Source organism: Chrysemys picta, chromosome 9, assembly GCF_011386835.1.
Source record: "Chrysemys picta bellii isolate R12L10 chromosome 9, ASM1138683v2, whole genome shotgun sequence".
NCBI classification, from domain to species: Eukaryota; Metazoa; Chordata; order Testudines; family Emydidae; genus Chrysemys; species Chrysemys picta.
The window spans coordinates 21,575,120-21,599,131 of record NC_088799.1 but is presented as its reverse complement, the minus strand read 5'-3'; the positions used below and the strand labels follow the sequence as shown (position 1 = coordinate 21,599,131).

At 40.4% G+C, this 24,012-nt stretch overlaps 1 protein-coding gene and 1 non-coding gene across 9 annotated transcripts in view; both read right to left on the bottom strand.

Annotated features, from left to right (window-relative positions):
* KPNA4 (karyopherin subunit alpha 4) overlaps positions 1-24,012 on the bottom strand; it is a 79,560-nt gene that overhangs the window by 30,184 nt on the left and 25,364 nt on the right. For 7 of the 8 annotated variants that reach the window (XR_010590342.1, XR_010590343.1, XR_010590341.1 and 4 more), the window contains exons 9-15: positions 22,585-22,754; positions 22,427-22,471; positions 19,572-19,703; positions 19,154-19,282; positions 13,099-13,203; positions 11,134-11,205; positions 996-1,158 (exon numbers count right to left, since the gene is read on the bottom strand). Coding sequence is in view for 3 of the 8 variants with exons in the window: in XM_042853713.2 (XP_042709647.1) it covers positions 996-1,158; positions 11,134-11,205; positions 13,099-13,203; positions 19,154-19,282; positions 19,572-19,703; positions 22,427-22,471; positions 22,585-22,754 (816 nt within the window). In the remaining 5 variants the exon portion in view is untranslated. The remainder of the gene's footprint in view (positions 1-995; positions 1,159-11,133; positions 11,206-13,098; positions 13,204-19,153; positions 19,283-19,571; positions 19,704-22,426; positions 22,472-22,584; positions 22,755-24,012) is intronic. The other variant, XM_008165011.4, reaches the window with a different exon arrangement.
* LOC112059100 (small Cajal body-specific RNA 7) lies at positions 14,893-15,197 on the bottom strand. Its single transcript, XR_002888322.1, has one exon. It is a non-coding gene; the product is annotated as a small Cajal body-specific RNA 7 (non-coding RNA).

Sequence of the window (24,012 nt, the reverse complement as noted above, 5' to 3'; positions counted from 1 at the left end):
GAGTTTTATGCTGCTTTAGGAAAGAATCAGTTTAAAAACCTCGATTGAAACTGAGAATCTGGTTTAATTACCAGCTCTGTCACAGACTTCCTGTGTGACTTTGGGCAAGTCACTCTGCTTCAGTTCTCCAACTGTAAAAGCTTCCCAGGGATTTGGGGAAAATAAAAACTGATTAAAGTTTGAGGTGCTCAGATGCTATGGTGATGACCTAGACAATTAGACTGTACTACAGTTGTGTAGAATATATCCAATATGTATCTATCCATCCAGCAGATAGAGGCATAGCTAAATATATAAATATATCAAGAAATTCTGAGATTTTATTTTATTTAAACATAATATATACTTATTCAAATACCTCTCACTTTAGTATGTTCCCTCCTGAACTTCATCTATTCATATTTTATACATCCATGAACTTTCCAATTTTTATTTCAAGGAGCACCACTCTCATCTCAATGAAGTTACCTGCAACGTAGGTGTTTTCCACAGAACTTGTAGTGGTGATTAAATTAAACATTTAATATTAAAATGGTTTCTCTTCCTCAAAGAGAGCTCCAACTGGCTGGTAGCTGTTTAAGTGTTTAACAATTTAAAAAAATAAAAAAATAAAAACATGCCTGAAAGCCGTTAACAAAATTACCACTTAATATTTTGTTTTAAAATTTATCTGGGCATAATTTGATCCAGTCTGATTAAGTTTGCAGCCTATGAGGTAAAGATACCCTCCATGTCCTAATTTGTGAAGTGTATTTTTCTAGTTAGGTCATATACACTACATATATTCAATTTAAGGTTTCTTCAAATAGAAAAGTTTACGTTAAAATATCTCAAATCACTAAGTGAACCTGATATTGAGGTTTGATACAAACAGTTAAACAAAAAGACAAAGTTGTAATAAATGGCGCAAAGTCCATGAATATATTTGTGGTTAATGTTCAAACCATTAGTTATAATAATAATGGTAACACCAACTAATTATTCAAAAATCTTACCTCCACACTCTTCTATAAGATTGGCTATGGTCTCCGCTTCATCTTCAGCCATTTTTAATATATTACTTAGTCCATCCAGCACTACTTGTACAACTTGAGCATCTTTTACTGTTAACAAGTTGCAAAAGGGAGGAATTACATTTTGTTGAATTAGATATGCCACCTAGGAAAGAAAACAACATACATAAAGTTAAAATGTATCAGTAAATAGTGTGTGAGAGGTAAAAAGATGCAAGAAAAGGAAGAAAAGCTATGGCACCACAAAAAATGGTTTTTAATAGACAAGAGACCAGAAGGAAAGACTACATGAAATAAGAAAAAAGTTTATTCAAAGTATGTACTGAACAGTATAAGGAAGTTGCTTACCTTATAGTACTATAGATACTATACTATAAAGCTGTCAAGCGATTAAAAAAATTAATCGCGATTAATCTCGCTGTTAAACAATAAAATACTATTTATTTAAATATTTTTGGATGTTTTCTACATTTTCAAATATATTGATTTCAATTACAACACAGAATACCAAGTTTACAGTGCTCATTTTGTATTTATTTTTATTACAAATATTTGCACTGTAAAAATGATAAAATAGTATTTTTCAATTCCCCCATTACAAGTACTGTAGTGCAACCTCTATCATGAAAGTTGAACTTACAAATGTAGAATTATGTACAAAAATAACTGCATGCAAAAATAAAACAGTGTAACACTGTAGAGCCTACAAGTCCACTCAGTCCAACTTCTTGTTCAGCCAATTGCTCAAACAAGTGTGTTCACATTTGTGGGAGATAAGGCTGCCCGCTTTGTTTACAATGTCACCTGAAAGTCAGAACAGGCACTTGCATGGCACTGCTGTAGCCGGCATCACAAGATATTTACTTGCCAAATGTGCTAAAGATTCATATGTCCCTTCATGCTTCAACCACCATTCCAGACGACGTGTGTCCATGCTGATGACAGGTTCTGCTCGATAACAATCCAAAGCAATATGGACTGATGCATGTTCATGTTCATCATCTGAGTCAGATGCCACCAGCAGATGGCAGATTTTCTTTTTTGGTGGTTCCATAGTTTCCGCATCAGAGTGTTGCTCTTTTAAGACTTCTGAAAGCATACTCCTTACCTTGTCCCACTCAGATTTTGGAAGGCACTTCAGATTCTTAAACCTTGGGTCAAGTGCCGTAGCTATCTTTAGAAATCTCACACTGGTACCTTCTTTGCGTTTTGTCAAATCTGCTGTGAAAGTGTTCTTAAAACGAACAGTGTGTGCTGGGTCATCACCTGAGATTGCTAGAACATGAAATATATGGCAGAATGCGGGTAAAACAGAGCAGGAGACATACAATTCTCCTCTAAGGAGTTCAGTCACAAATTTAATTAATGCATTACTTTAACGAGTGTCATCAGCATGGAAGCATGTCCTCTGGAATGGTGGCCAAAGCATGATGGGGCATACAAATGTTTAGCATATCTGGCATGTAAATTGCAATGCTGGCTACAAAATTGCCATGTGAATGCCTGTTCTCACTTTCAGGTGACACTGTAAATAAGAAGCGGGCAGCATGATCTTCCATAAATGTAAACAAACTTGTCTGTCTTCGTGATTGACTGAACAAGAAGTAGGACAGAGGACTTATAGGCTCTAAAGCTTTACATTGTTTTGTTTTTGAGTGCAGGTATGTAACAAAAATATATATATTTGTAAGTTGCACTTTCCTGATAAAGAGCACGTACGACGGTACTTGTATGAGGTGAATTGAAAAATGCTAATTGTGTGATTAATCGCGATTCATTTTTCTAATCGCTTGACAGCCCTACCTTATAGTGTAATACATACAGTAATACAAGGTAGGCAACTTTCTTATACTGTTCAGTACATACTTTGAATAAACTTTTTTCTTATTTAATGTAGTCTTTCCTTCTTGTCTCTTCCGTCTATTAAATATAAATATTGTTTAACTAAATAAAATTAACCGCATCTTTAATTGCACTGTTCATCACATGAGTTAACTGAGATTAATTGACAGCCCTACTATAAGGTACTATAGAACTGGAGGTTCTTTGAGATGTGTGGTCACTATCTGTATTTCACTGTGGGTGCAAATATGCTCCATGTGCCCCGAGTCGGAGCAGTTTGAAAGCATTGTTTGTTGGTCCGCATATGTGCACGGGCTCACCTCGTGCTTCTGACCGAGGAGATAAAAGGGCAGGATTGACTGGCTGGCTCTCCAGTTCCTTCTCTACCACAAATCAGAGAAGATCTGAAGAAGAGGGGAAGAAGGGTAGGTAGTGGAATACGATAGGGACCATACATCTCAGAGAACCTCCAGTTACTATAAGGTAAACAAATTTTCTCTCCTTCCAGTGCCGGTCTTATGTGTATTCCACAGTGGATGATTGACAAGCAATACTTAAATAGTAGGAGGATGCAAGGATGTAAACAGCAGAGCTGAATGAAAGACTGCTTGTATCAAGGCAGTGTCTCGCAAACGTGTGGATGGAACTCCATATAGCTGCCTTACAGATGTCAAGTAGAGGCACCTCTTGAAGCAATGCCATAGACATTGCTTGTGCTCTTGTAGAATGAGCTCTTACCCCAAGAGGAGGAGGAAGATTAGACAGCTGATAGAACAAATTACAGCCTGAGATCCATTTTGAGATCCTTTGATAGGATACCACCTGACCCCTGACTGTTTCCTTCATGGTGACCAAGTCCAGGAGACTTTCTGACTGGTTTTGGTAAAAGGTGAAGACTAGCCAAATGGCGGGGAATGGGGTCTCCTTTCTTCTGAGAATGCGTGTGACACGGGTTGGATCACAGAAACCCCCTTGGGAGCTGCCACCTGATATACCAAGACTACCCCTGCTCCTATTTTCCCTGCCAGCACCCTGACTTGCTGAGCCAGACACTCCCGTCTGCTCCAACACAGACCCAGGGTCTGAATAACTTGCCCCAAAGCTGCAAGTCTACCTGAAAACAGCTCACAGAAGTGTGCTTGTCTTTAGCACTCAGATGTCCAACTCCCAATGGGGTCTAAACCCAAATAAATCCGTTTTACCCTGTATAAAGCTTATACAGGGTAAACTCCCAAATTGTTTGCCCTCTATAACACTGATAGAGAAATGCACAGTTGTTTTCTCCCCCAGGTATTAATACATACTATGAGTAAATTACTAAATAAAAAGTGATTTTATTAAATACAGAAAATAGGACAGACAGAACAAAGTAAGTCACCAAGCAAAATAAAATAAAATGCGCAAATCTATGTCTAATCAAACTGAATACAGATAATCTCACCCTCAGAGATGCTTCAGTAAGCTTTTTCTCAGACTGGACACCTTCCAGGCCTGGGCACAATTCTTTCCCCTGGTACAGCTCTTGTTCCAGCTCAGGTGATAGCTAGGGGATTCTTCATGATGGCTCCTCTCTCCCTTTGTTCTCTTCCACCCCTTTATATATCTTTTGCATAAGGCGGGAACCCTTTGTCCCTCTGGGTTTCCACCCCCCCACACACTGGAAAAGCACCCAGGTTAAAGATGGATTCCAGGTCAGGTGACATGATCACATGTCACTGCAAGACTTCATTACCCACTTGCCAGCACACACATATACAGGAAGACTAACAGGTAAACACAGCCATCTGCAGACAATGGTCCTGGTTAATGGGAGTCATCAAGATTCCAAACCACTATTAATGGCCCACACTTTGCATAATTACAATAGACCCTCAGAGTTATGTTTCATATTTCTAGTTTTAGATACAAGTGGTACATTTATACAAATAGGATGATCACACTCAGTAGATTATAAGCTTTGTAACGATACTTTACAAGAGACCTTTTGCATGAAGCATATTCCAGTTACATTATATTCACTTCTTATTATGTTTTTATAAAACCATAGAGACTGCACAACGTCACAGCGTGAGATTTTGGGAAGAACGCAGGTAAGTGATAACTGGTTCTGGTGAAGTTCAGACTACTTTGGGAGTGAATTTAAGGTGGAAACAATGAAACATTGTCCTGATGGAATATAGCGTAAGGAAAATCTGCCATCAAAGCTCCAAATTCACCAACCCTCCTGGCTGAGGTGATGGCTACCAGGAATGTGACTTTCATGGATAGGAGAGACAGAACAAGAAGCTAATTGTTCAAAATGAGGCTTAGTGAGTATTGAGAGAACAAGTTTCAAGTCCCATTGAGGTGGTGGTGGCGATTCTCCCCCCCCCGTTTTTGTTTTAAATAGGCAGAAAGATTCTGATTAGGCCTTTCCAGAATCTGCTAGTCATTGGGGGCGTGAAGACTCAGTAGCCCTGTGAAGGTGGATGGCATGCACTGATTGCTGCCAAATGGATCCATAAGGAGCTGACGGATAAACCTGCTGTGTTTAAGGAAAGAACATACCCCAGAACGAGAGGAATACATACAGCTTCTAAGGATGTACTCAAATAGAAAAATGCTTCTACTTCGCTAGGTAACATTTTCTAGTGGAATCCTTCCTACTATTAGTAAAGAGATTCTTTATAGCTTCAGAACATGATTGCTCTAAGAATGATGCCCATCCAAAAAACAGGCTCTGAGATGAAGCATACATGGGTTGGTAGGATTGATCTTGCAATTCCTTTGGGTAAGGAGATCAAGAAAAGTAGGAATAACAATTGGTACCGGTGACGACATGTGTAGGAGGTTAGGAAACCAAAGCTGGCTGGGCTAGTTGGAGGCAATGAGAATAACCCATGCCCTATCTTGCCAAATTCTGCACAAAACTCGAGGCAGGAGTGGTAGTGGAGGGTAGACATAGTTCAGGTGGTCTGACCATAGGAGGAATAGAGCATCGCCTAGGGCTCCTATGGAACAGTATATGATGCATTTCCTGTTTGTTTGGGAGGCTAACAGGTGCCTGGTGGTGGTCCAAAGAACAAAAATATTGTACTCCACAGAGTCATGTAGCTCCCACTTGTGACCAATAGCAAAGTGTCTGCTGAGAGAGTCCACTATCACATTCTGGTTTCCTGGGAGGCAGATTGCTGACAGGGTAATCGGATTACTAAGGCACCTGTTCCACAAACTTACTGCTTCTGCACACAGGAGGACTAATCTCACTCCTCCCTATTTATTGATGTGAAAGACTTATGTCCGACATTATGAGGACATGGTGACCTTAACAAGACAAAAGCTTCACAAGCCCTTTGAACTGTTTGCAGTTCTAGAACATTGATGTGCCTCCTGGACTTTTCAGATGTCCAGGTGCCTTTTGCTGTACGGTTGTTCATATGGGCTTCCCAACCCAACAGTGATGCATTGGTAATGATCATCCTGTCCAGTGTGGAGGCAAGGAAGGGAGCTCTGATGAACACCTTAACGGGGACAATATAACTTTGGTGGCAACAGTCACTACGGTGCTCCTGTACTGTTAGTTTGGTGAGAATACAAGTTGAAGTCATGCTTGTAAGTAACAAACATGAAGGACTGCAAATGGTGTGACAAAAGCATGAGACCATATGGCCTAGGAAAGAGACCGCTCTGGAGTGGTATTCCGGGATTTTTTCATAACCTGAAACCTGTCTGTGGCAGGGCAGAGGTGAAACCCCTTGAATGCCCTGCTAAAATGTTGGCTAAGCCCTGCTTTCAGGCAGAAAGCCCAGGGGCAGAGGCTCAAAGCAGCCAGCAGGGAGCCCAGCTGCAGGCCCTAACGAGGGCTGGCTCACTGCAATAGACTGAGCTAAGCAGCGACAGCTGGGCTGAAGGCTGGGAGGGCTATAAAAGCCCTGAACAAAACTCAGTTGGGAGGCTAGCCTAGGAGGGGGACAGGAAGCTACAGCTCTGTCTCCTCACCACAGGAAGGGAGCCTCAAGGGCCAAGAGACCCTGGAATGGGTTAGAAAGGAGATAACTGTTGGGGGATAAAGGGGACTGCACGGTGGCACTGTTAAATAAAGCACAAGGGTGAAACACCAGAAGGCGGCATGAGAACTCTTATTTTATGAGCCTAAGCACAGGGCACTGGGCGAGAAGGCAGAAACCTGTGCAGACCCTGTGACACTGTCCTTCAGCAGGTAAGCTTTTGCTATGATTAAATTTAAGGACACCCTGATGAAGTCTCTGTAGGTGTGAGAATGGATTTTTCGGTGTTTGCGCTGACCCCCCAAAAAGGAAAGGAGTTACAGCATTGTCCAAGTCAATGCATAGGCCTCTTGGTGTGACATGGCGACAAGGGGACAGTCATCAAGGTAAGGGAAAACAGTGAAACCGTGGCATCTGATATAGGCTGCTATAACAGAGAACACCTTGGTAAAGACACTGGGGCAATGCTGAAAGGGAATACTCTGTATTGAATGTGGCTGGAATCCACCATGAATCCGAGAACGTGTCTGGGAGTGGAGTGGAGTGGAGGTCCACATGAAAGTAAGAGTCCTTAATGTCAAGAGCTGTAAATCTTTTTCCAGGAATGGAAATCATAGATGCCAACATCATCATTCAAAACCTAAGTTTGTAAATAAAGTGGTTGAAATTATGAAGGTCAAGAATGGGTCTCCAAAGCTGCCTTTCTATGTTCTATGAACTATGTTGAGTAAAAACCACTCCCTCAGTACTGAAGAGGAACCCACTCTATTGCTCCTTGCTGTATGAGAAATTCTACTTCTTGTTTGAGAATATTCTCATTAGAGTGGCCCCTCATTAGAGATGGTGGGAAAGAGGGTTTTGGAGGGGGGCAGGGACAAACTATAGTATAGCTGGAATGAATGATGTTCAGCACCCATTTATCTGTTATTGCACTCCAGGTGTTGAAAAAAAGTGTGCTAGATGGCCCCCAAAACGGTGTATGGAAGTCAGGTTTTGGACTTAGTGGTTGCAGCTTTCAAGCTCCAGTCAAAAATAACATTTAAGCGGAGGACTGGGATGAGTAATCTGTTGCAGAGCTGCAGGGAAATGAGTCTTTTGAACCCTTTACCTTCCCTGGTGGAAGTACTACTGAGCCATCTGCCTAGGCTAGTCTGTCAGTAGAATTCTCTCTTTGTGTCAAGTATATATCTTTCCATGGTGCCGAGGGTGGCCCTGGAGCCCTTTAAAATGCGTAAGAACTCATCTGTCTTCTGATTAAACAGATGTGACTCAACTGTGTGCTCAACCCCAAAAGTATGGAGCCACAACTCCATACATTACGATGGCAGTAGTCATTGCCCTGGAAGATATATCAGCTGCATCTACTGCTGATTGGAGAGTGGGCCTGGAAACTATTTGGTCTTCTTCTAGGTGAGCCTGGAAACAAGCTCTGTCCTGATGCAGGAGACTGTCAGTAAATTCCGTGAATCTGAATAGTTCAGAAGTCATTCTTAGCCATTAGTGCTGGGTAGATGGCTATCCGGAACCGGAGGCTAGAAGAAAAGACCTTTTTTCCCCTCAGTAAGTCAAGACGCTTGTCCTCCTTGTCAGTCAGGATAGATGTGGGGCGTTGATGCCAACATCTCTCCATGGTGGCCTGGATGACTAAAGTTAGGAGCAGTGTGAGAAAACAGAAATTTTGCCCCTTTGGTTGGACATAGGTATGGTTTCTCTGCCCTCCTGGGGTAGGGGCACAGTTAGGTGGAATATGCCAGACTGCTCTAGATAATTCCAAGATGGCTTCATTAACAGGAATGCTATTCACTGGAGCCAGGGGACTGAAGGATGTCCAGGAGCTTGTGTGGAGGATCTTGAACTTCCTTGAGAGGAGAGAAATCTGTAGCTCCCCTCCAATTCTGCAAAGAATTCCTGGAACTGTAGATAGTCATTGGGGGGGAATGGAAACATTGGAATCACTGCCATCTTTGTCTCCAGATGATGCAATCTCATCAGTTTCGGTAGAACCGCTGGATCCAGTGAATACTCCTCAGTAGGATCTGGAGGCAACTTCAGTTAGCCTCTCACAGAGGGGAAGGAAGGGGCGACTCCCTAGCACACCAGACTGACACTGTGGGATGGTACCGGTCCCACAACCCCCAATATGGCCACCATCATGGGTCAAACAGGGGCTGCAGAAGTCCCCATGGCATGGGATACCGATAATTCTGAGACAAGCAATGAGGTGGAGGATGGTCCCAAGCTTTTCCAGGTTTTCTGACTGGAACACTATCTTGGAGGAAGGAATAAAGGTTCATTGGGCAGTTCGGAATCTCCCAATGAGAAGCAAGCTGATTCCCATTCAAAAAGTGGTACCAACAGAGTTGTTGGAGAGAAATCATAGCCTGAAGATGGAATGGGAGAGACTCCTCCGAAAGGCCAGCTCCCTAGGGGAATTATAACCTCTCTCAAGAGGGAGGAACCTGATGGATTGAGAGACTCTGGGTCTGCAAGAGCAAAGATGTCCTTTGGAGGAGTGCAAGTCTCAGCAATTCCTGGAGTGAGCGGGGTCCTGTCTGCACAGACTGCCAGAGCTGCAGCAAAGACAGTCTGTGCCACAGCTGTTGAAGACAAAGATGGTACCACAGGTAACCAATGCTCTCCGTGTTCGGTTTTCATCAGTTCTGGGAGATCCCGGGGTTTGTGTCTGGGGGTACCAGAGGCATTGCCGGATCACAGTCCAGTGCCAATGGAGCCCTAGACTCATGGGCTTTCTTGTCATGTCTCAGACTTAGAATGTCTGAAGTTCTGTAAGCTCAGCCCAAGAGACTTGCACAATTTAGGCAAGTCTGAATCCAACTTCTTTAAAGTGGATCTGGAGAAAGACAGTCTCATGATTATGAGAATGCTCCCTGCTCTTCCCTTGGCAGGGTCTTATTTGATCTGTTGGGGGTAGACTCCCTTGCTCATGAGTCAGACCTTGTGGCAGGAAGCATACTCCTTGCTGAGTCACATCACTGTTCGGGGTGGAGGGTCCCTGGCCTGGGTTCAATTGTGGCCTCTTCTATTGGCTTAAGGCCAGGTTCCCATCCTTCCTGGGTATGGCCGGGGAACATACGGCAGACAGTGGGCTTGCCATGATGCAGGCTTCCCTGAGGCAGTACAAGCAGCATTGGTGGTCGTCGCTGACCGAGAAGGATCACAAGCAGGAAGATAAATTTTGAAGGCCAGAGTCCTGGGCATAGTCCAGTACCCTAATGGGTACAGGGGATGTGCTCCCCAAGTCAGGGAGACTAAAGCTAAAATTATCTGAAACTTTATAATTATAGAACTATAAAAGCTATTTACAGGCATCTAAATATGTTCAGATAAAGGAGAAAGCTGAAACTTCGAACACTGGAGGTTCTGACACTGAATATGTGGCGCTGAGCAGGAACTGGAGAGATGGTTGGTCTGCCCCCCCATCCCTTATCTCCTTGGCCAGAAGCACGAGGTGAACCAGGGCACAAGTGGAGACCAACAGACACCGCTTTCAAAATTCTCCAGCTCTGGGAGCATGCATACTCACAGAGACAAGCACTTGAAGAAAATGTTTAGAAACCAGTGCTTTTAGTTCAGTATAGAACATTTTAAAAAATCATAAATTAAATTTATGAATTTTTATGCTGCATAAAGTAAAATGTTTTAAATGTAGATTACACAATGAAAGGCGCTGACAGTTGCATTTTGATACACTCCAACCCAAACATCAAAAAAAAGTTTCAGCCTGATCTTTCTGAAGCAGGACATAAACTTAATCTAGATTTTGTGTCCAGATTTTATTGCAATTTGGAGACTGCTTCTCACCCAATTTACCTAGTATGCCCTGTTGTTACAGTAATTTCAATGACAGACAGTGATAGAAGTTGGACGATTAAAAAAAAAAACAAAAAACCACAGCAAATAAACATCCTTGAAAGGTTCACACTTTTTTTTACTCTTTGTTAACAGCAAGAGTACAGGTACCTACAGCTCAAAAATATTAATGGAGACTGAATGCAATTATTCAGATAAATACTGGGGTGTACTGCAGTGCAATGTAACTAATTTTAATCCCTCAAAATTTGTCACCACTGATACTCCTACTCTTGGAAACCAGAGTATGCTCTTACATCTCTGTTTCCCTTAATCACTGCAAATCAATGAAAGAAGGAGTCTGAAGAGAATTTTGGCAGGTAATTTAAATTACTGAATTCCCCCACTTATAACATGTCAAATACACTCAAGGAAGGAAAAAGGTAAGAAGTAAAATAATTTTGGAAAATGATTGAACTTACTTGATCTTTTCTTCCACTGATTGTTAAGTTGCTTATAGCCCAAGCAGCTTCTTTCTGTGTACCAAAATCACCCTAAAATACAATAATAGTTGGCTGTACATTATTTGGAATCACAGAAAAGTAGGACTGGAAGGGACCTTGAGAAGTTATCTAGCCCATACCCCCAGGCCAAGCCAGGACCCCAGATATACCTACACTATTACTGACAGATGGTTGTCTAACCTGTTCTTAAAAGCCTCCAATGGTAGGGATTCCACAGTGTACCTTCCAGGTTGTGTCCACATTAGTTTAAATTGAAGTTTTAAAAAAAAAAAGGGGGGGGGGGCGGCAGAAAAATCTTGTAAAATGTTAGGACTTAGTGAGGGAGAGGAGGGAGTTTGTTTTCCCCAACACTACTTTCATATTTCTGCTCTTCTACCTCCTATCCAACCCACCATAGCTATGTGCCCACTGTTCCACTTGCATAGCCTTCAGCTACAAGACAGGGGAAAACAGTTTAGACCCAGAGCAGAGAACTGCAAAAGCGATGGGAAGAAGAAAGTAGTAATTGTAGCAATATCCCCTTCCACCCTGTACTAGCAGCCTATAACAGACATAGCAATGAAGAGACACTGCACTGTGTTAATTTTGATATGCCATATTGTTTTAGAAGCTGAGAGTCAGCTTTTGGTCTCAGTGAACTTTCAGCCTACTCAGTCTCTATTAATTTAACCCCCCCCCCCAAAAAAAAAAACAAAACTAGATTTAATAGAAAATTATGCTTCCTTTATGGAATTCTGTTCTCAGGATGTACAACATATGGATAGTAACTAAGCTACAAATCTGTGCTCGTAATTCTACATGCTACTAGTAAGAGACTCATGATGATCTTTCCACTCCTTATTCCTCCCACTTGTGACTTTGTCCTCCTGTGTTGTAACCTCCTATTCTCTCCATTAACCTCCTAATCCCCTTAGCCTTCTGTCACTGGGAATCTAAAAAAAAGTTAGGAAAAAATAAAATAAAAACAGACTAAGCAAGACAAAAACTGACCCTGCACTTGGCATTCCACACATATACCCAACCATCATTTTTAAACCTTAATACTACAGTAGCAAGCCTCTTCCCTCCAGCAATTAGAGATTGATTTGGTGATGGGAAGTGAAAGCATCCTGGAATGTCTGCTAACAGCTGCTATGATTTCCCCCCCACCACAGAGAGGAATGAACATATATGTGGAGTTCCATACCTACAGCAGGGAGAGCTGCTAGCAGACAACTACCACAAATATATAGTTATTTCTATTATACATATCTACTTTTGTTAAATTACAGTGGTAAAGATTTAAAATGGGACATCATCTGTTCTGTGGCCTACTGCTCCAGGCCATGATTAATTTGGGATTACTCTGCTGGAAGTAGGTATGTATGGCAACCTAAGCAACTGGAGACAACTGGTTTTGCAAATGTCATCACTGAAGAATTCCTTATAATGTTTCCAAAGCAGAAGAAAATCTTCAAGATTAAACAGAATGCTTGAAAAGTATTCAACTAAAAATTACACTGACTCGTGAAATTTGCTAAAATCTTCAGACATTTGAGTACAGGCTCATTCCCACCTCTTCATTCTACAAGGAAGCACAGAACTTTGCCACAATAACTTCTGAATGGCTGTAGTTATTTTATTAAAAATTAATGTAATGAAATTTAGAGTAGTAAGAAGCTATTTCTCAAAAGGTCATTTCCCTAAACTACTTCTCCCCTATGGATTAGACAAGCATTGACGTATGAAGTGAAATTTAGTTAATGCAAGTCTAAAGTATTATGCTTTAATTAGTGATATAGGCAAATTTGCTTTTTACTCTTAGCTCAAACCAAATCTCAAAACAGATTTACAATAAAGTCTATAGGTAATTATCAGCAATTCAATAACAGCCCTGCTTTTTCCTCTTGCCAACAGTACAGAATTAAATATTTGTTATCCCACCTTATCTAAAAGGTGTATTATCATTGGAACAAGGTTAGCATCTATCACCGCCTGAACTTGCTGCTGGTTTCCTGCAGTGATGTTAGATAGGAACCATACGGCTTCCTGCAGGAAGAAAAAAAAGATAAGCTTTAAAAAAAACATTGAAGAAATATTTGAATATTCTATTTCCATTCCAGCAAGATTTCATGCATTTACAATTCTAGTAAAATCAAATTCTGAAGTTGAAAACATACCTTTGAATAATACAATTAAAGATTTAAATAGTGTAGTTCTGTATGTAGTTGCATTAAGAATCATAATAATCCAATTAGAGACAAGGTGGGTGAGGGTAACATTTATTGGATCTATTTCTATTGGCGAAACTGTCAGGCTGTCTCTTAACTCCTTCACTAACAGAAAAGTTGGTCCAATAAAAAGATATTACCTCACCCCACCTAGTTGCCCTAATATCCTGGGACCATCATGGCTACAACACTGCAAACAATAACCCATAGGTACATTAAAAGGAGAGGGCAACAAAGGTTGGGACCAACTCCATCAAGGTGATTTTTACAATGGGAGACCAAACAGGATTATTGCCATCTTCTCTAAACCTATAGATTAACTGGTATTTTTTGCCTAGAAATATATCACAACCCCAGTGAACCCTCACAGTTTATTCCATATCCTGCAAATCCATTAATAGCAGCAGCATTATTTTCAGCAGAGAGCTGGATGGGCTCCAAAGAGAGTTATACCTCAATATCACTCGACAGCCAGTGACAAAGGCACTCTTTTCTCCCTACCCCCTGCAAGATCTGTTCCTCCTTGTCCCTGTTCTTAACTATCCAGAAAACGTGTATTCACTGATTTAACACACATTTTTACGATTAAGGCCCTGTAGTATTTGCTCACCGCTACCAGGAAGATAACAAATCTAACATTTTCTTTGTCCAAAGAAAAAGAAAGAAAAAATAAAACCAACTCAGCCTGGGTGAAGTTTTCCCAAGGTAGAGATCAATGCTAAAAGTTACCCAAGATCTATATTAGAGCTCAGTGCATGATTAACAGTTACAAACTGACAACTGAAAAGTCAGAGCATTCTAGATCTGCAAAACTTGGATAAAATTCGACACAGGCAAGCCAATATTAATTAAAAATACAAGATTCTCACTAAGTTTACAAGATCTTTCAACTACTGCTAGGCAAGTTGAAAACTTGAACCAAAATGCAGAGTAGAAAGGTGATTATCCTCCTACTTCCAGTGAAGTCAGAAGAAGTTTGTCGTCTTAACATGAACAAGAACAGGCCCACATACAGATGCAGACACTTTAGTTCATAAGCAGCAATTTTACTTTACATTATGTATCAACACTCAACCCAACCAAGGTATTGATCATGAAGCTGAGTGCCCAATGTGGTACAGTCACAGTTATGTTAGACACTGCCACATAAAACCCTCCATAAGAAAGAAGATTGCAGATGACAGTCACAAGAATTACAATGTAGGCTCAAATGTTCATGCAGCTTCAAGATTTAAGCCACTAGGACACCCGAAGTTAGAATGCTTTACTAATTTTATTCAAGATAACTATTAGTCCAGCAGAAGCAATAATTTTGTAGATAAGTCATTAAACTGAGGGCTACCATCATTATTATGGCTACCCACGAGCTATACCGGTTACTTTATATAAACCCTTCATTTCATGTTTCTTGGTGCAATAATTTCATTGGAAGCTGCTTATTCAACGTAAGAGCATGGAACAGCGTAACTGACTTGCAGATTTTCTGACTTTACGTTCTGCTGAACTCTTGGATCAAATCACGGGATCATTTATGTCAATGAACCTGTTAGAGATTTTTAGGCTGTCTATATTCAGCTGGTGAGCTTATTTTGGGCACTAATCGCTGGCAATGTTGTAAAACAAAACAAAACACCCTTCCCCAAAATTTCAACATGCCTCGGATGCACTCCGAAATCAGTACTCCCATGTAGCCTTTGTACATTCTCTCTCTCAAAAACACATTATACAACATTAACATTAAGTGTTAAATTAGAATGTTTCCAATCACACCTCCCCCCCAAACAAACATCCAATTACCTTTTATAATTTCCAAGAGTCAGTTTAATCAACTGTATTCCAAGTTCACGTTACTTTTATTAACACACAAAACAGCATTACAGTGTTTTTAATTTTTAATGTAAACACAGAAGACCATTTATTTCATAGGTAAACAAGCCTAACGCTTACAGACAGGGATGACGTGGTATTTACCAAGGGTGGTTTTTACTAGGTAAAATCATGATTTTTACCATCCCAGGAAAAAACAGTTAGAAAATGCCTTAAACTGGGATTAATTTAAAAACTGTTTCATGAATATACACCACATTACACTTAGTTTTAGTTACATATTTAATTTGTGATTATGTAAGGCAGTAAATCTGTAGATTAATTTAGGGTTGTACAAATAAATTAAACTGCAGCGGGACTACTACTACTACTACTATGTAATTATAATACTGAACGCTGGAATATCTGTATACATTTTGGTTTGGTATTTTCTCAAGGATGTTATAAATGTCAGAACTCATTTCAGTTTCCAATACTGTATAAACGAATGTAAAGAAAAATTGATTATATGAAAACAATAATACAGAGTTGTAGGATTGAACCATCAAGCAATCAGAAGCATAGACTACCAGTCCAGGTCCATTTGGCCACGTAACATTTTGTAGCAGAAGACCAACTTTGATGTAGTGGATAGACCAAGCCTAGGACTTGATTTAGTCCTATGTGGAGCACAGGATCTGGTCCAAGAGCTGGACCGCTTGTTAATAGAGACCATAATATAATTAAAATTTAATATCCCTGAGGCAGGAAAAACACCACAGTGGCCTAACACTGTAGCATTTAATTTCAGAAAAGGGAACTACACAAAAATGAGGAGGTTAGTTAAACAGAAATTAAAGGGTACAGTGCCAAAAGTAAAATCTCTGCAAGCTGCAAGGAAACTTTTTAAAGACACCATAATAGAGGCTCAACTTAAATGTATCCCCCAAATTAAAAAACACAGTAAAAGAACCAAAAAAGAGCCACCGTGGCTAAACAAAGTAAAAGAAGCAGTGAGAGGCAAAAAGGCATCCTTTAAAAAGTGGAAGTTAAATCCTAGTGAGGAAAATAGAAAGGAGCATAAACACTGGCAAATGAAGTGTAAAAATACAATTAGGAAAGGCCAAAAAAGAATTTGAGGAACAATTAGCCAAAGACTCAAAAAGTAATAGCAAATTTTTTTTAAAGTACATCAGAAGCAGGAAGCCTGCTAAACAACTAGTGGGGCCACTGGACGATCAAGGTGCTAAAGGAGCACTCAAGGACGATAAGGCCATTGCAGAGAAACTAAATGAATTCTTTGCATTGGTCTTCATGGCTAAGGATGTGAGGAAGATTCCCAAACCTGAGCAGGTCTTTTTAGGCGACAGATGGAACTGTCCCAGATTGAGATATCATTAGAGGTGGTTTTGGAACAAATTGATAAATTAAACAGCAGTAAGTCACCAGGACCAGATGGTATTCACCCCAGAGTTCTGAAGAAACTCAAATGTGAAACTGCAGAGCTACTAACTGTATTCTGTAATCTATCATTTAAATCAGCTTCTGTACCAAATGACTAGAGGATAGCTAGCTTTTAAAAAGGGCTCCAGAGGTGATCCTGGCAATTACAGGCCTGTAAACCTGACTTCAGTACTGGACAAACTGGTTGAAACTATAATAAAGAACAATATTGTCAGACATAGATGAACATAATTTGTTGAGGAAGAGTCAACATGATTTTAGTAAAGGGAAATCATGCCTCACCAATCTACTAGAATTCTTTGAGGGGGTCAACTAGCATGTGGACCCAGGGGATCCAGTGGATATAGTGTACTTAGATTTTCAGAAAGCCTTTGACAAAGTCTCTCACCAAAGGCTCTTACACAAAGTAAGATGCCATGGGATAAGAGGGAAGGTGCTCTCATGGATTGGTAACTGGTTAAAAGATAAGAAACAAAGGGTAGGTATAAATGGTTTTCAGAATGGAGAGAGTTAAATAGTGGTGTCCCCCAGGGGTCTGTTCTGGGACCAGTCCTATTCAACATATTCATAAATAATCTGGAAAAAGGGGTAAACAGTGAGGTGGCAAAATTTGCCGATGATACAAATCTACTTAAGATAGTTAAGACCCAGGAAGACTGTGAAGAGCTACAAAAGGATCTCTGAAAACTGCGTGACTGGGCAACAAAATGGCAGATGAAATTTAATGCCGATATACTCGTTCATTAGCCAGTTAGTTTATAAGCCGACCCCCCAAAATGGATAGGTAAAAATAGCAAAAAATGTATGACCCTTTCATAAGCTGACCCTATATTTCAGGGGCTGGAAAACTTTGGCTCCCGGCCCATCAGGGTAAGCCGCTGGCGGGTTGGGATGTTTTGTTTACCTGGAGCCCCTCAGCTCCCTGTGGCCGCGGTTCGCCGTTCCCAGCCAATGGGAGCTGCAGGAAGTGGCGCCATGCTCCAGGTAAACAAAACGACAAGGTATTAGATATTCAATTCAATGATTCCATAGAGTTTAAAATCATCAAATTTTGGTGTAGACCGGTTTATAAGCCGACCTCCGCTCTTTGATGTGTCACTTTTTTACCAAAAATATTCAGCTTACGAACGAGTATAGACGGTAATGCACATTGGAAAGCATAATCCTAACTATACATATAAAATGATCGGGTCTGAATTAGCTGTTAGATCTTGGAGTCATTGTGGATAGTTCTCTGAAAACATCCACTCAATGTGCAGTGTCAGACAAAAAAGCAAACAGAATGCTGGGAATAATTAAGAAAGGGATAGATAATAGGACAGAAAATATCATGTTGCCTCTATATAAATCCATGGTACGCCCACATCTTGAATGCTGTGTGCAGATGTGGTTGCCTCATCTCAAAAAAGATATACTGAAATTGGAAAAGGTTCAGAAAATGGCAACAACAAATTATTAGGGGTATTGAACGGCTTCCGTATGAGGAGAGATTAATAAGACTAGGACTTTTCAGCTTGGAAAAGAGACGGTTAAGGGGAGATATGAATGAGGTCTATAAACTCATGACTGGTGTAGAGAAAGTAGATAAGGAAGAGTTGTTTACTCCTTCTCATAACACAAGAACTAGTGGTCACCAAATTAAATTAATAGGCAGGTTTAAAACAAACAAAAGGAAGCATTTCTTCACACAACGCACAGTCAACCTGTGGAACTCCTTGCCAGAGGATGTTGTGAAGGCCAAGACCATAACAGGGTTCAAAAAAGAATTAGATAAATTCATGGAGAATAGTTCCATCAATGGCTATTGGGCAGGAATGGTGTCCCTAGCCTCTGTCTGCCCGAAGCTGGGAATGAGCGACAGGGGATGGATCACTTGATTACCTGTCGGAAGACAGGATACTGGGCTAGATGGACCTTTGGTCTGACCCAGTAGGACAATTCTTATGTTCTTATTCCTCAGATTTGAATGATATACCCAAAGTTTGAAAAGATTAATTCTATGTTTGCTGAACACTGATGCAATTATTTTCCCCCAGTTTAAACCAGGTTTAAGCCAGTATTTACCAGTGCCCTGACCTAAATTAGTTTTCCTTGGGAAATTGCCAACCTTGCAGCACAAAATAAAGATCAAATTTCATACAAGGTCAAGAACTCATTGCTGGGATTATGGATTGATGAATACTGGTTTATATGACATTCTGGAATGCCATGATATTGATGAAGTTATTACAAAGAATTACTATATTTGGTAAGGATATCTATGAAGTTCCTTAGATTTTTTTAGGATACTAATGGCTTAATTTAAATAAGTAAAGGAAAATATAGCAAGATCAAGACTTGTTGGCAAGAAACTGGTATTGCAACAAAGACGTATTATCAAGTTATAGTATTTGGGGAAAACAGTGTCATACTGACATTTGGTCAATAATATTTACAATACAGGACAAATAAATAACTATTCCTATGGGTAAATTTCACCCCAAAATGTATTTACATACCTTATTAATTTTTTCTTTGGGATGTGTCAGCAGTGCTGGGAAGTGTGAAAGAGCTTCACAATTCAGAACTACTTGTGTCTGTTCATCAGTACCAGTAACAATGTTGCCTACAGCTCTGAGTGCAGCAGTCTGAAACAACACACTGTATTTCAAGACTTGAACATTTAGAAAAACAGTATTTTTATCTGTAAGTTAAGCATGAAAACAGTGAACACAGCAAAATATTATTTCATTCAAATGTTACCACAAATTAAGTAACTGACATTTTGATAACCTAAGTATTTTGCAAATAAATGTTTGCTGATAAACCTTTAGTCAAGTATCAAAGTGATAACTAAACAATTTAAAAAGTAAGCCACTTCAATATTATATATTACTATATTTTGAAATAAATTAAGATATTGCTATCTAAACTTACTTGCACTTTAACTTCTTGGTGGCTCAGAAGGGGAACCAAATGAGGGACTATTCCAGAGTCTATCACCATCTGGATCTGTTCATTGCCAGCATCCGTTAGGTAGGAGAGGGCCCAGACTGTATCTACCAATATCTAACATTAAAAAAAAAATAAAGTGTCAAATCCATAAGGAGAGAAAGGTCTTAATAAGATGTGCCGAGATCTATGTTATAATGCTATTATATTTAAAGATCGTTTTTTTGTTGAAGCCTTGTTGTTAGAGTCCATTTAAATGTTTCTAGTTTTGTAACTGTCTCAAGGTAAGGGTTTTTACATTGAGAGGATTTTGTCGTTTAACATCTTATAAATAGAAGGAAATTATTCTGCTGTTTGACATATTCACTTTAAAACATCTAAAATGCAGCCACTTTGTAATCTGTTCCTTGCACCTTTGTCTGCTGCCTTCCTGGTAGCTAGAACATAGGACAAAATATAATTTATAAACATAGTCAAGAATATGATGTTTGACCATTATATCCTTCATACCTGTCCTCTTGAGAATCTTTAATTTAAAGTGGACAATATGAGAAAAAATAAAGATTGATTGTTGGGGTGACAACACTTCAGGGAACACAGAATAGGCAGCCTCAGAATGATGGCTCACATTTCACAGGAGATTAACTACTCTCATTCACAAAGTAGAGTTCCTTCACAGAACTTTAAAAAGCATTTGAAAGGTACTTAGTGGAAACTAGATGCAATAGCACTGCATGCTGAAATAACTCATTTTTTAGTAGCACATCTGAACCGCATAAAAAGTATATTAATACAATACAATACGTAAATAAAAGATGTAAATTTATATATGCCAGGAAATACATTGGAAGCAGTCGAGAGGAAACTAACAGTTCAGATGCAGGATTACAAAAACTAAGCAATTCTCAGAGAATTAAGAGGTTCAGTATCATTTCAGCTACTACAAGTGTGAATGAACTGATCTGTAGATAGAGAAGTTTCAAGAAACTCCACATAAGTTTTGAGTTAAAGGACAGGCCTCATCTACATGGGACAGTTATATCAGTAGAAGTTAAAATGTGAATTTAAACTGGTATAGTTATAATGGACATCAAAGTGGACATACTTCAGCATAAGTGTGCCTTTTTTCAGTTTGCCTTAGACCCCTTTCCAAGTGACAAACTAAACCAGAAAAAAAGGACACATACCACAATAAAAATGTTCACACAAGGGGTTATGCTAATATAACCATACTGGTACTGCCAGTAAAATCTTCCTGTATAGACAATGCCTCAAAAGAGATCCAATGGTGTAGGTCACCACAGTTTCTCATTTAACAGAATGTGGAGAGTCACCAGAATGGCCCTTTGTATTCACATAAAAGATAAAGAATCAATAATTCAAAACCTTCCTTTAACTCTTCCAAAAGTAAACAGGTTAAATATATCAAAAGATCTCCACTACAAAATAAATCAATCACGATTGCAATTCTCTGATTTTTACTCTTACAGTCATTTAGTCAAGAATAATATTGTAGTCCACAATTTTGATTCTGAGCCAAAAGGATCATTGCTTCAATGTTACTGTTATCATGGAACAGATTCTAAAACCAGAGCTATTCTGGGCATACAAGTACCAACATTAAACATTTAGGACACCACTCAATATACTTTGGACATCCTATAATACCAAACCCTTGATGCCAGGGACAGCTATAGTACAAGTATTCAAATAAAACAGAATTAGGACAAACAACAAATGAAAAAAAAAACTGATTAGTAATACATGTGCACAAACATCTACTTTATCCCTGGGGTAAGCCCACTTGACTTCTAATTGTAGTCAATGTCATAGATCAAGTTGGCCTAATATATATTTGAATCGTTAGCAATATATAGTAGAACCTTAGAGTTATGAACACTACAGTTACGAATTGAACAGTCAACCACACACCTCATTTGCAACCGGAAGTAAACAATCAGGCAGCAGCAGAGACACACACACACACACACACACACACACACACACACACACACACACAAAAACAAAACAAAAAACAAACCAACAAAAAGAAGCAAACAGTACAGTACTGTGTTAAACTACTAAAAAAATAAAATAAAGGGAAAGCAGCATTTTTCTTCTGCGTAGTAAATTTAAAGCCCTAGCTGAAGCCAGGATACTCAGGGCTGGTAGGCTCCCTGCTATGCAACAAACTCACCAAGCGCACTGCCCCAGGGCCAGATCCAGTACTTTCAGGGTCCATGGCTCCAGGGAGGCACCACCATGCCAGAACTTCCAGTCTCCCCACTGTAGAGCCAGGAGCCTGGAAACCCTGGGACACCTAACTGGAGCCAACTCACTGCTGCAAGAGCCAGGAGGTCGTAGGATGGGCTGGGCTCTCAAGGTCCGGGACTCCAGGCAGCCCTGCATATGGACTGACCCAAGAGTCTGGGAAACCCTGGTGTCCCTGACCCCGGGGCCGCAGACCCTGACATCCACAGCAGATGCTGAGTACTCTGGTCCTGGGGAGCAATTTTAGAAACACCATCTGGTGACAGGTCTGAAACAAAATATTTCAGGTTTTTTCTTTTGGAGAAAAAAAAACTGAAAAAAAAAAATCCAGTTTTGATTCAATCCAAACTCATTTTTTTCCTTCTGATTTTTCAGTTTGGTCCCCAAATAAAAACAAAAACAAACAAAATCAATTATTCACTCAAGAACTTATGGAAAAAGGCTACGTTTTAGTCACAGGTATTTTTAGTAAGTCACGGACAGGTCACGGGCAGTAAACAAAAATTCACGGCCCATGACCTGTCCAGGACTTGGTCAAAAAATAATTTGTGGAAAATGTTTTTACTCACATTTACATCTGTGTGGTGAATTAAAACACAGAGGGCTGGAAGGATCTGGAGGGGGCGGGAGAGAGACAAAGTGTTAATATTAAATAGAAATACCCAAGACATTTAACAATTCAATTTGTTTAATTTAATTTAATTTATAAATAAGTAATTCAATTCACCTCCTGAATGGTTTCCATCGGTGGAGGTGGGTCTTTGTGACGGCATAAGTTGACCATGACCCAAGTAACATTCCTTAAGAATGTTATGGGAATAGATGGACTGATGAAGGACAGCAGAGGTTTCACCACTCCAAGACTAATAACGTAATCTCGACACTGGGGTCCATCACCTGTGTAAACATTAAATCGTTTTATGAAGATAAAAATTATTTATAAAGAATAGTGTGGTAGAACCATGTTCCCATGTTAAATAACCAAGGGCCTAGTTGTTAGATGACCCAAGGGCTACTCTTCCAGTTTCCAAGCACAATTTGGGCATGAGGGTGGGCCTCAGCTCAGCTGTAAAACTGGTACCAGGGGTATAACATTGATTTCTACACACCCCCAAAAGGAAAACACCTCAGAACAGACATTTTCCCCAATACCCACTGTTTAGCATTATTAAATTGTTCAGTGATCTGAGTAGAAGGTAGTCAAGAAACTAGGAGTAACTTCTTTACATACTGCTTTTGGCAATGCAGAGAATAACACATCCAATGTTAAACATCCTGGCAAGTGACAGTCAGCTTTCCAGTATGTCTTCATTTTTGTAAATTTAAACCCTTCACTATTAAGAAGTATGTAAAATTGTCTAAGCCTTTGGATGCAATAGACATCATTAGTCAAAATGTGACTTGCCAACAACTGACTGTACAAGAAACACCTCGTTCAACATGCAGTAAATAACTGCTCCCCTTGATTCACATTAAACATACTTCGTGCTAGCAAAAAAAGTGATTTGCTGAATTCTGAAGAGGTAGTTATCCATGATTAAGAACATATGAAAAAAGATAGCAATTAATGACCATGAGAACAAGGTATAGTGGAGGCCCATCAATCATAACAGGTACTGATCCAGACAAAATGCTCTGTCGGGGCGGCCAGAATGGCAAAGCAAAAAAAAATACAAAAAAAACCCCTGTGGCGCAGCTGGAGCCAGGGTGCAGGGGGACTCCCGGCGCTGCAGACGTGCCCTGGCTAGCGGGGGGGAGGGAGGGAGGGAGCAGGGGGGTGGCCAGGGCATCAGCGGGGCGCTCGCCTCGCGGCCCTGACCGCTGCACTGCCTGCCAGGAGGGCTCTGCGCTGCTCCGGTCGGCGGGGAGGGAAGGACATGGGCTGCCCTGCCGGACTTGCTACAGACCTGGCACTGGCTGGGGCAGACTGAGTGCACAGCCCGCTCCCAGCAGGGCGCTCCCCTCCTCCGTGCCGCCGCCCCCCATAGGACGGCCGGATCAGCGAACCACAAATAAATAAATAAATAAATAAAGAAGAAGCGGCCATGCCGCCCTAGGATTGGGCGGAATGCCGCCCTGTAGAATCTGCCGCCTCAAGCACGAGCTTGCTCGGCTGGTGCCTGGAGCCGGCCCTGGACAAGTTCCATATTGCTTG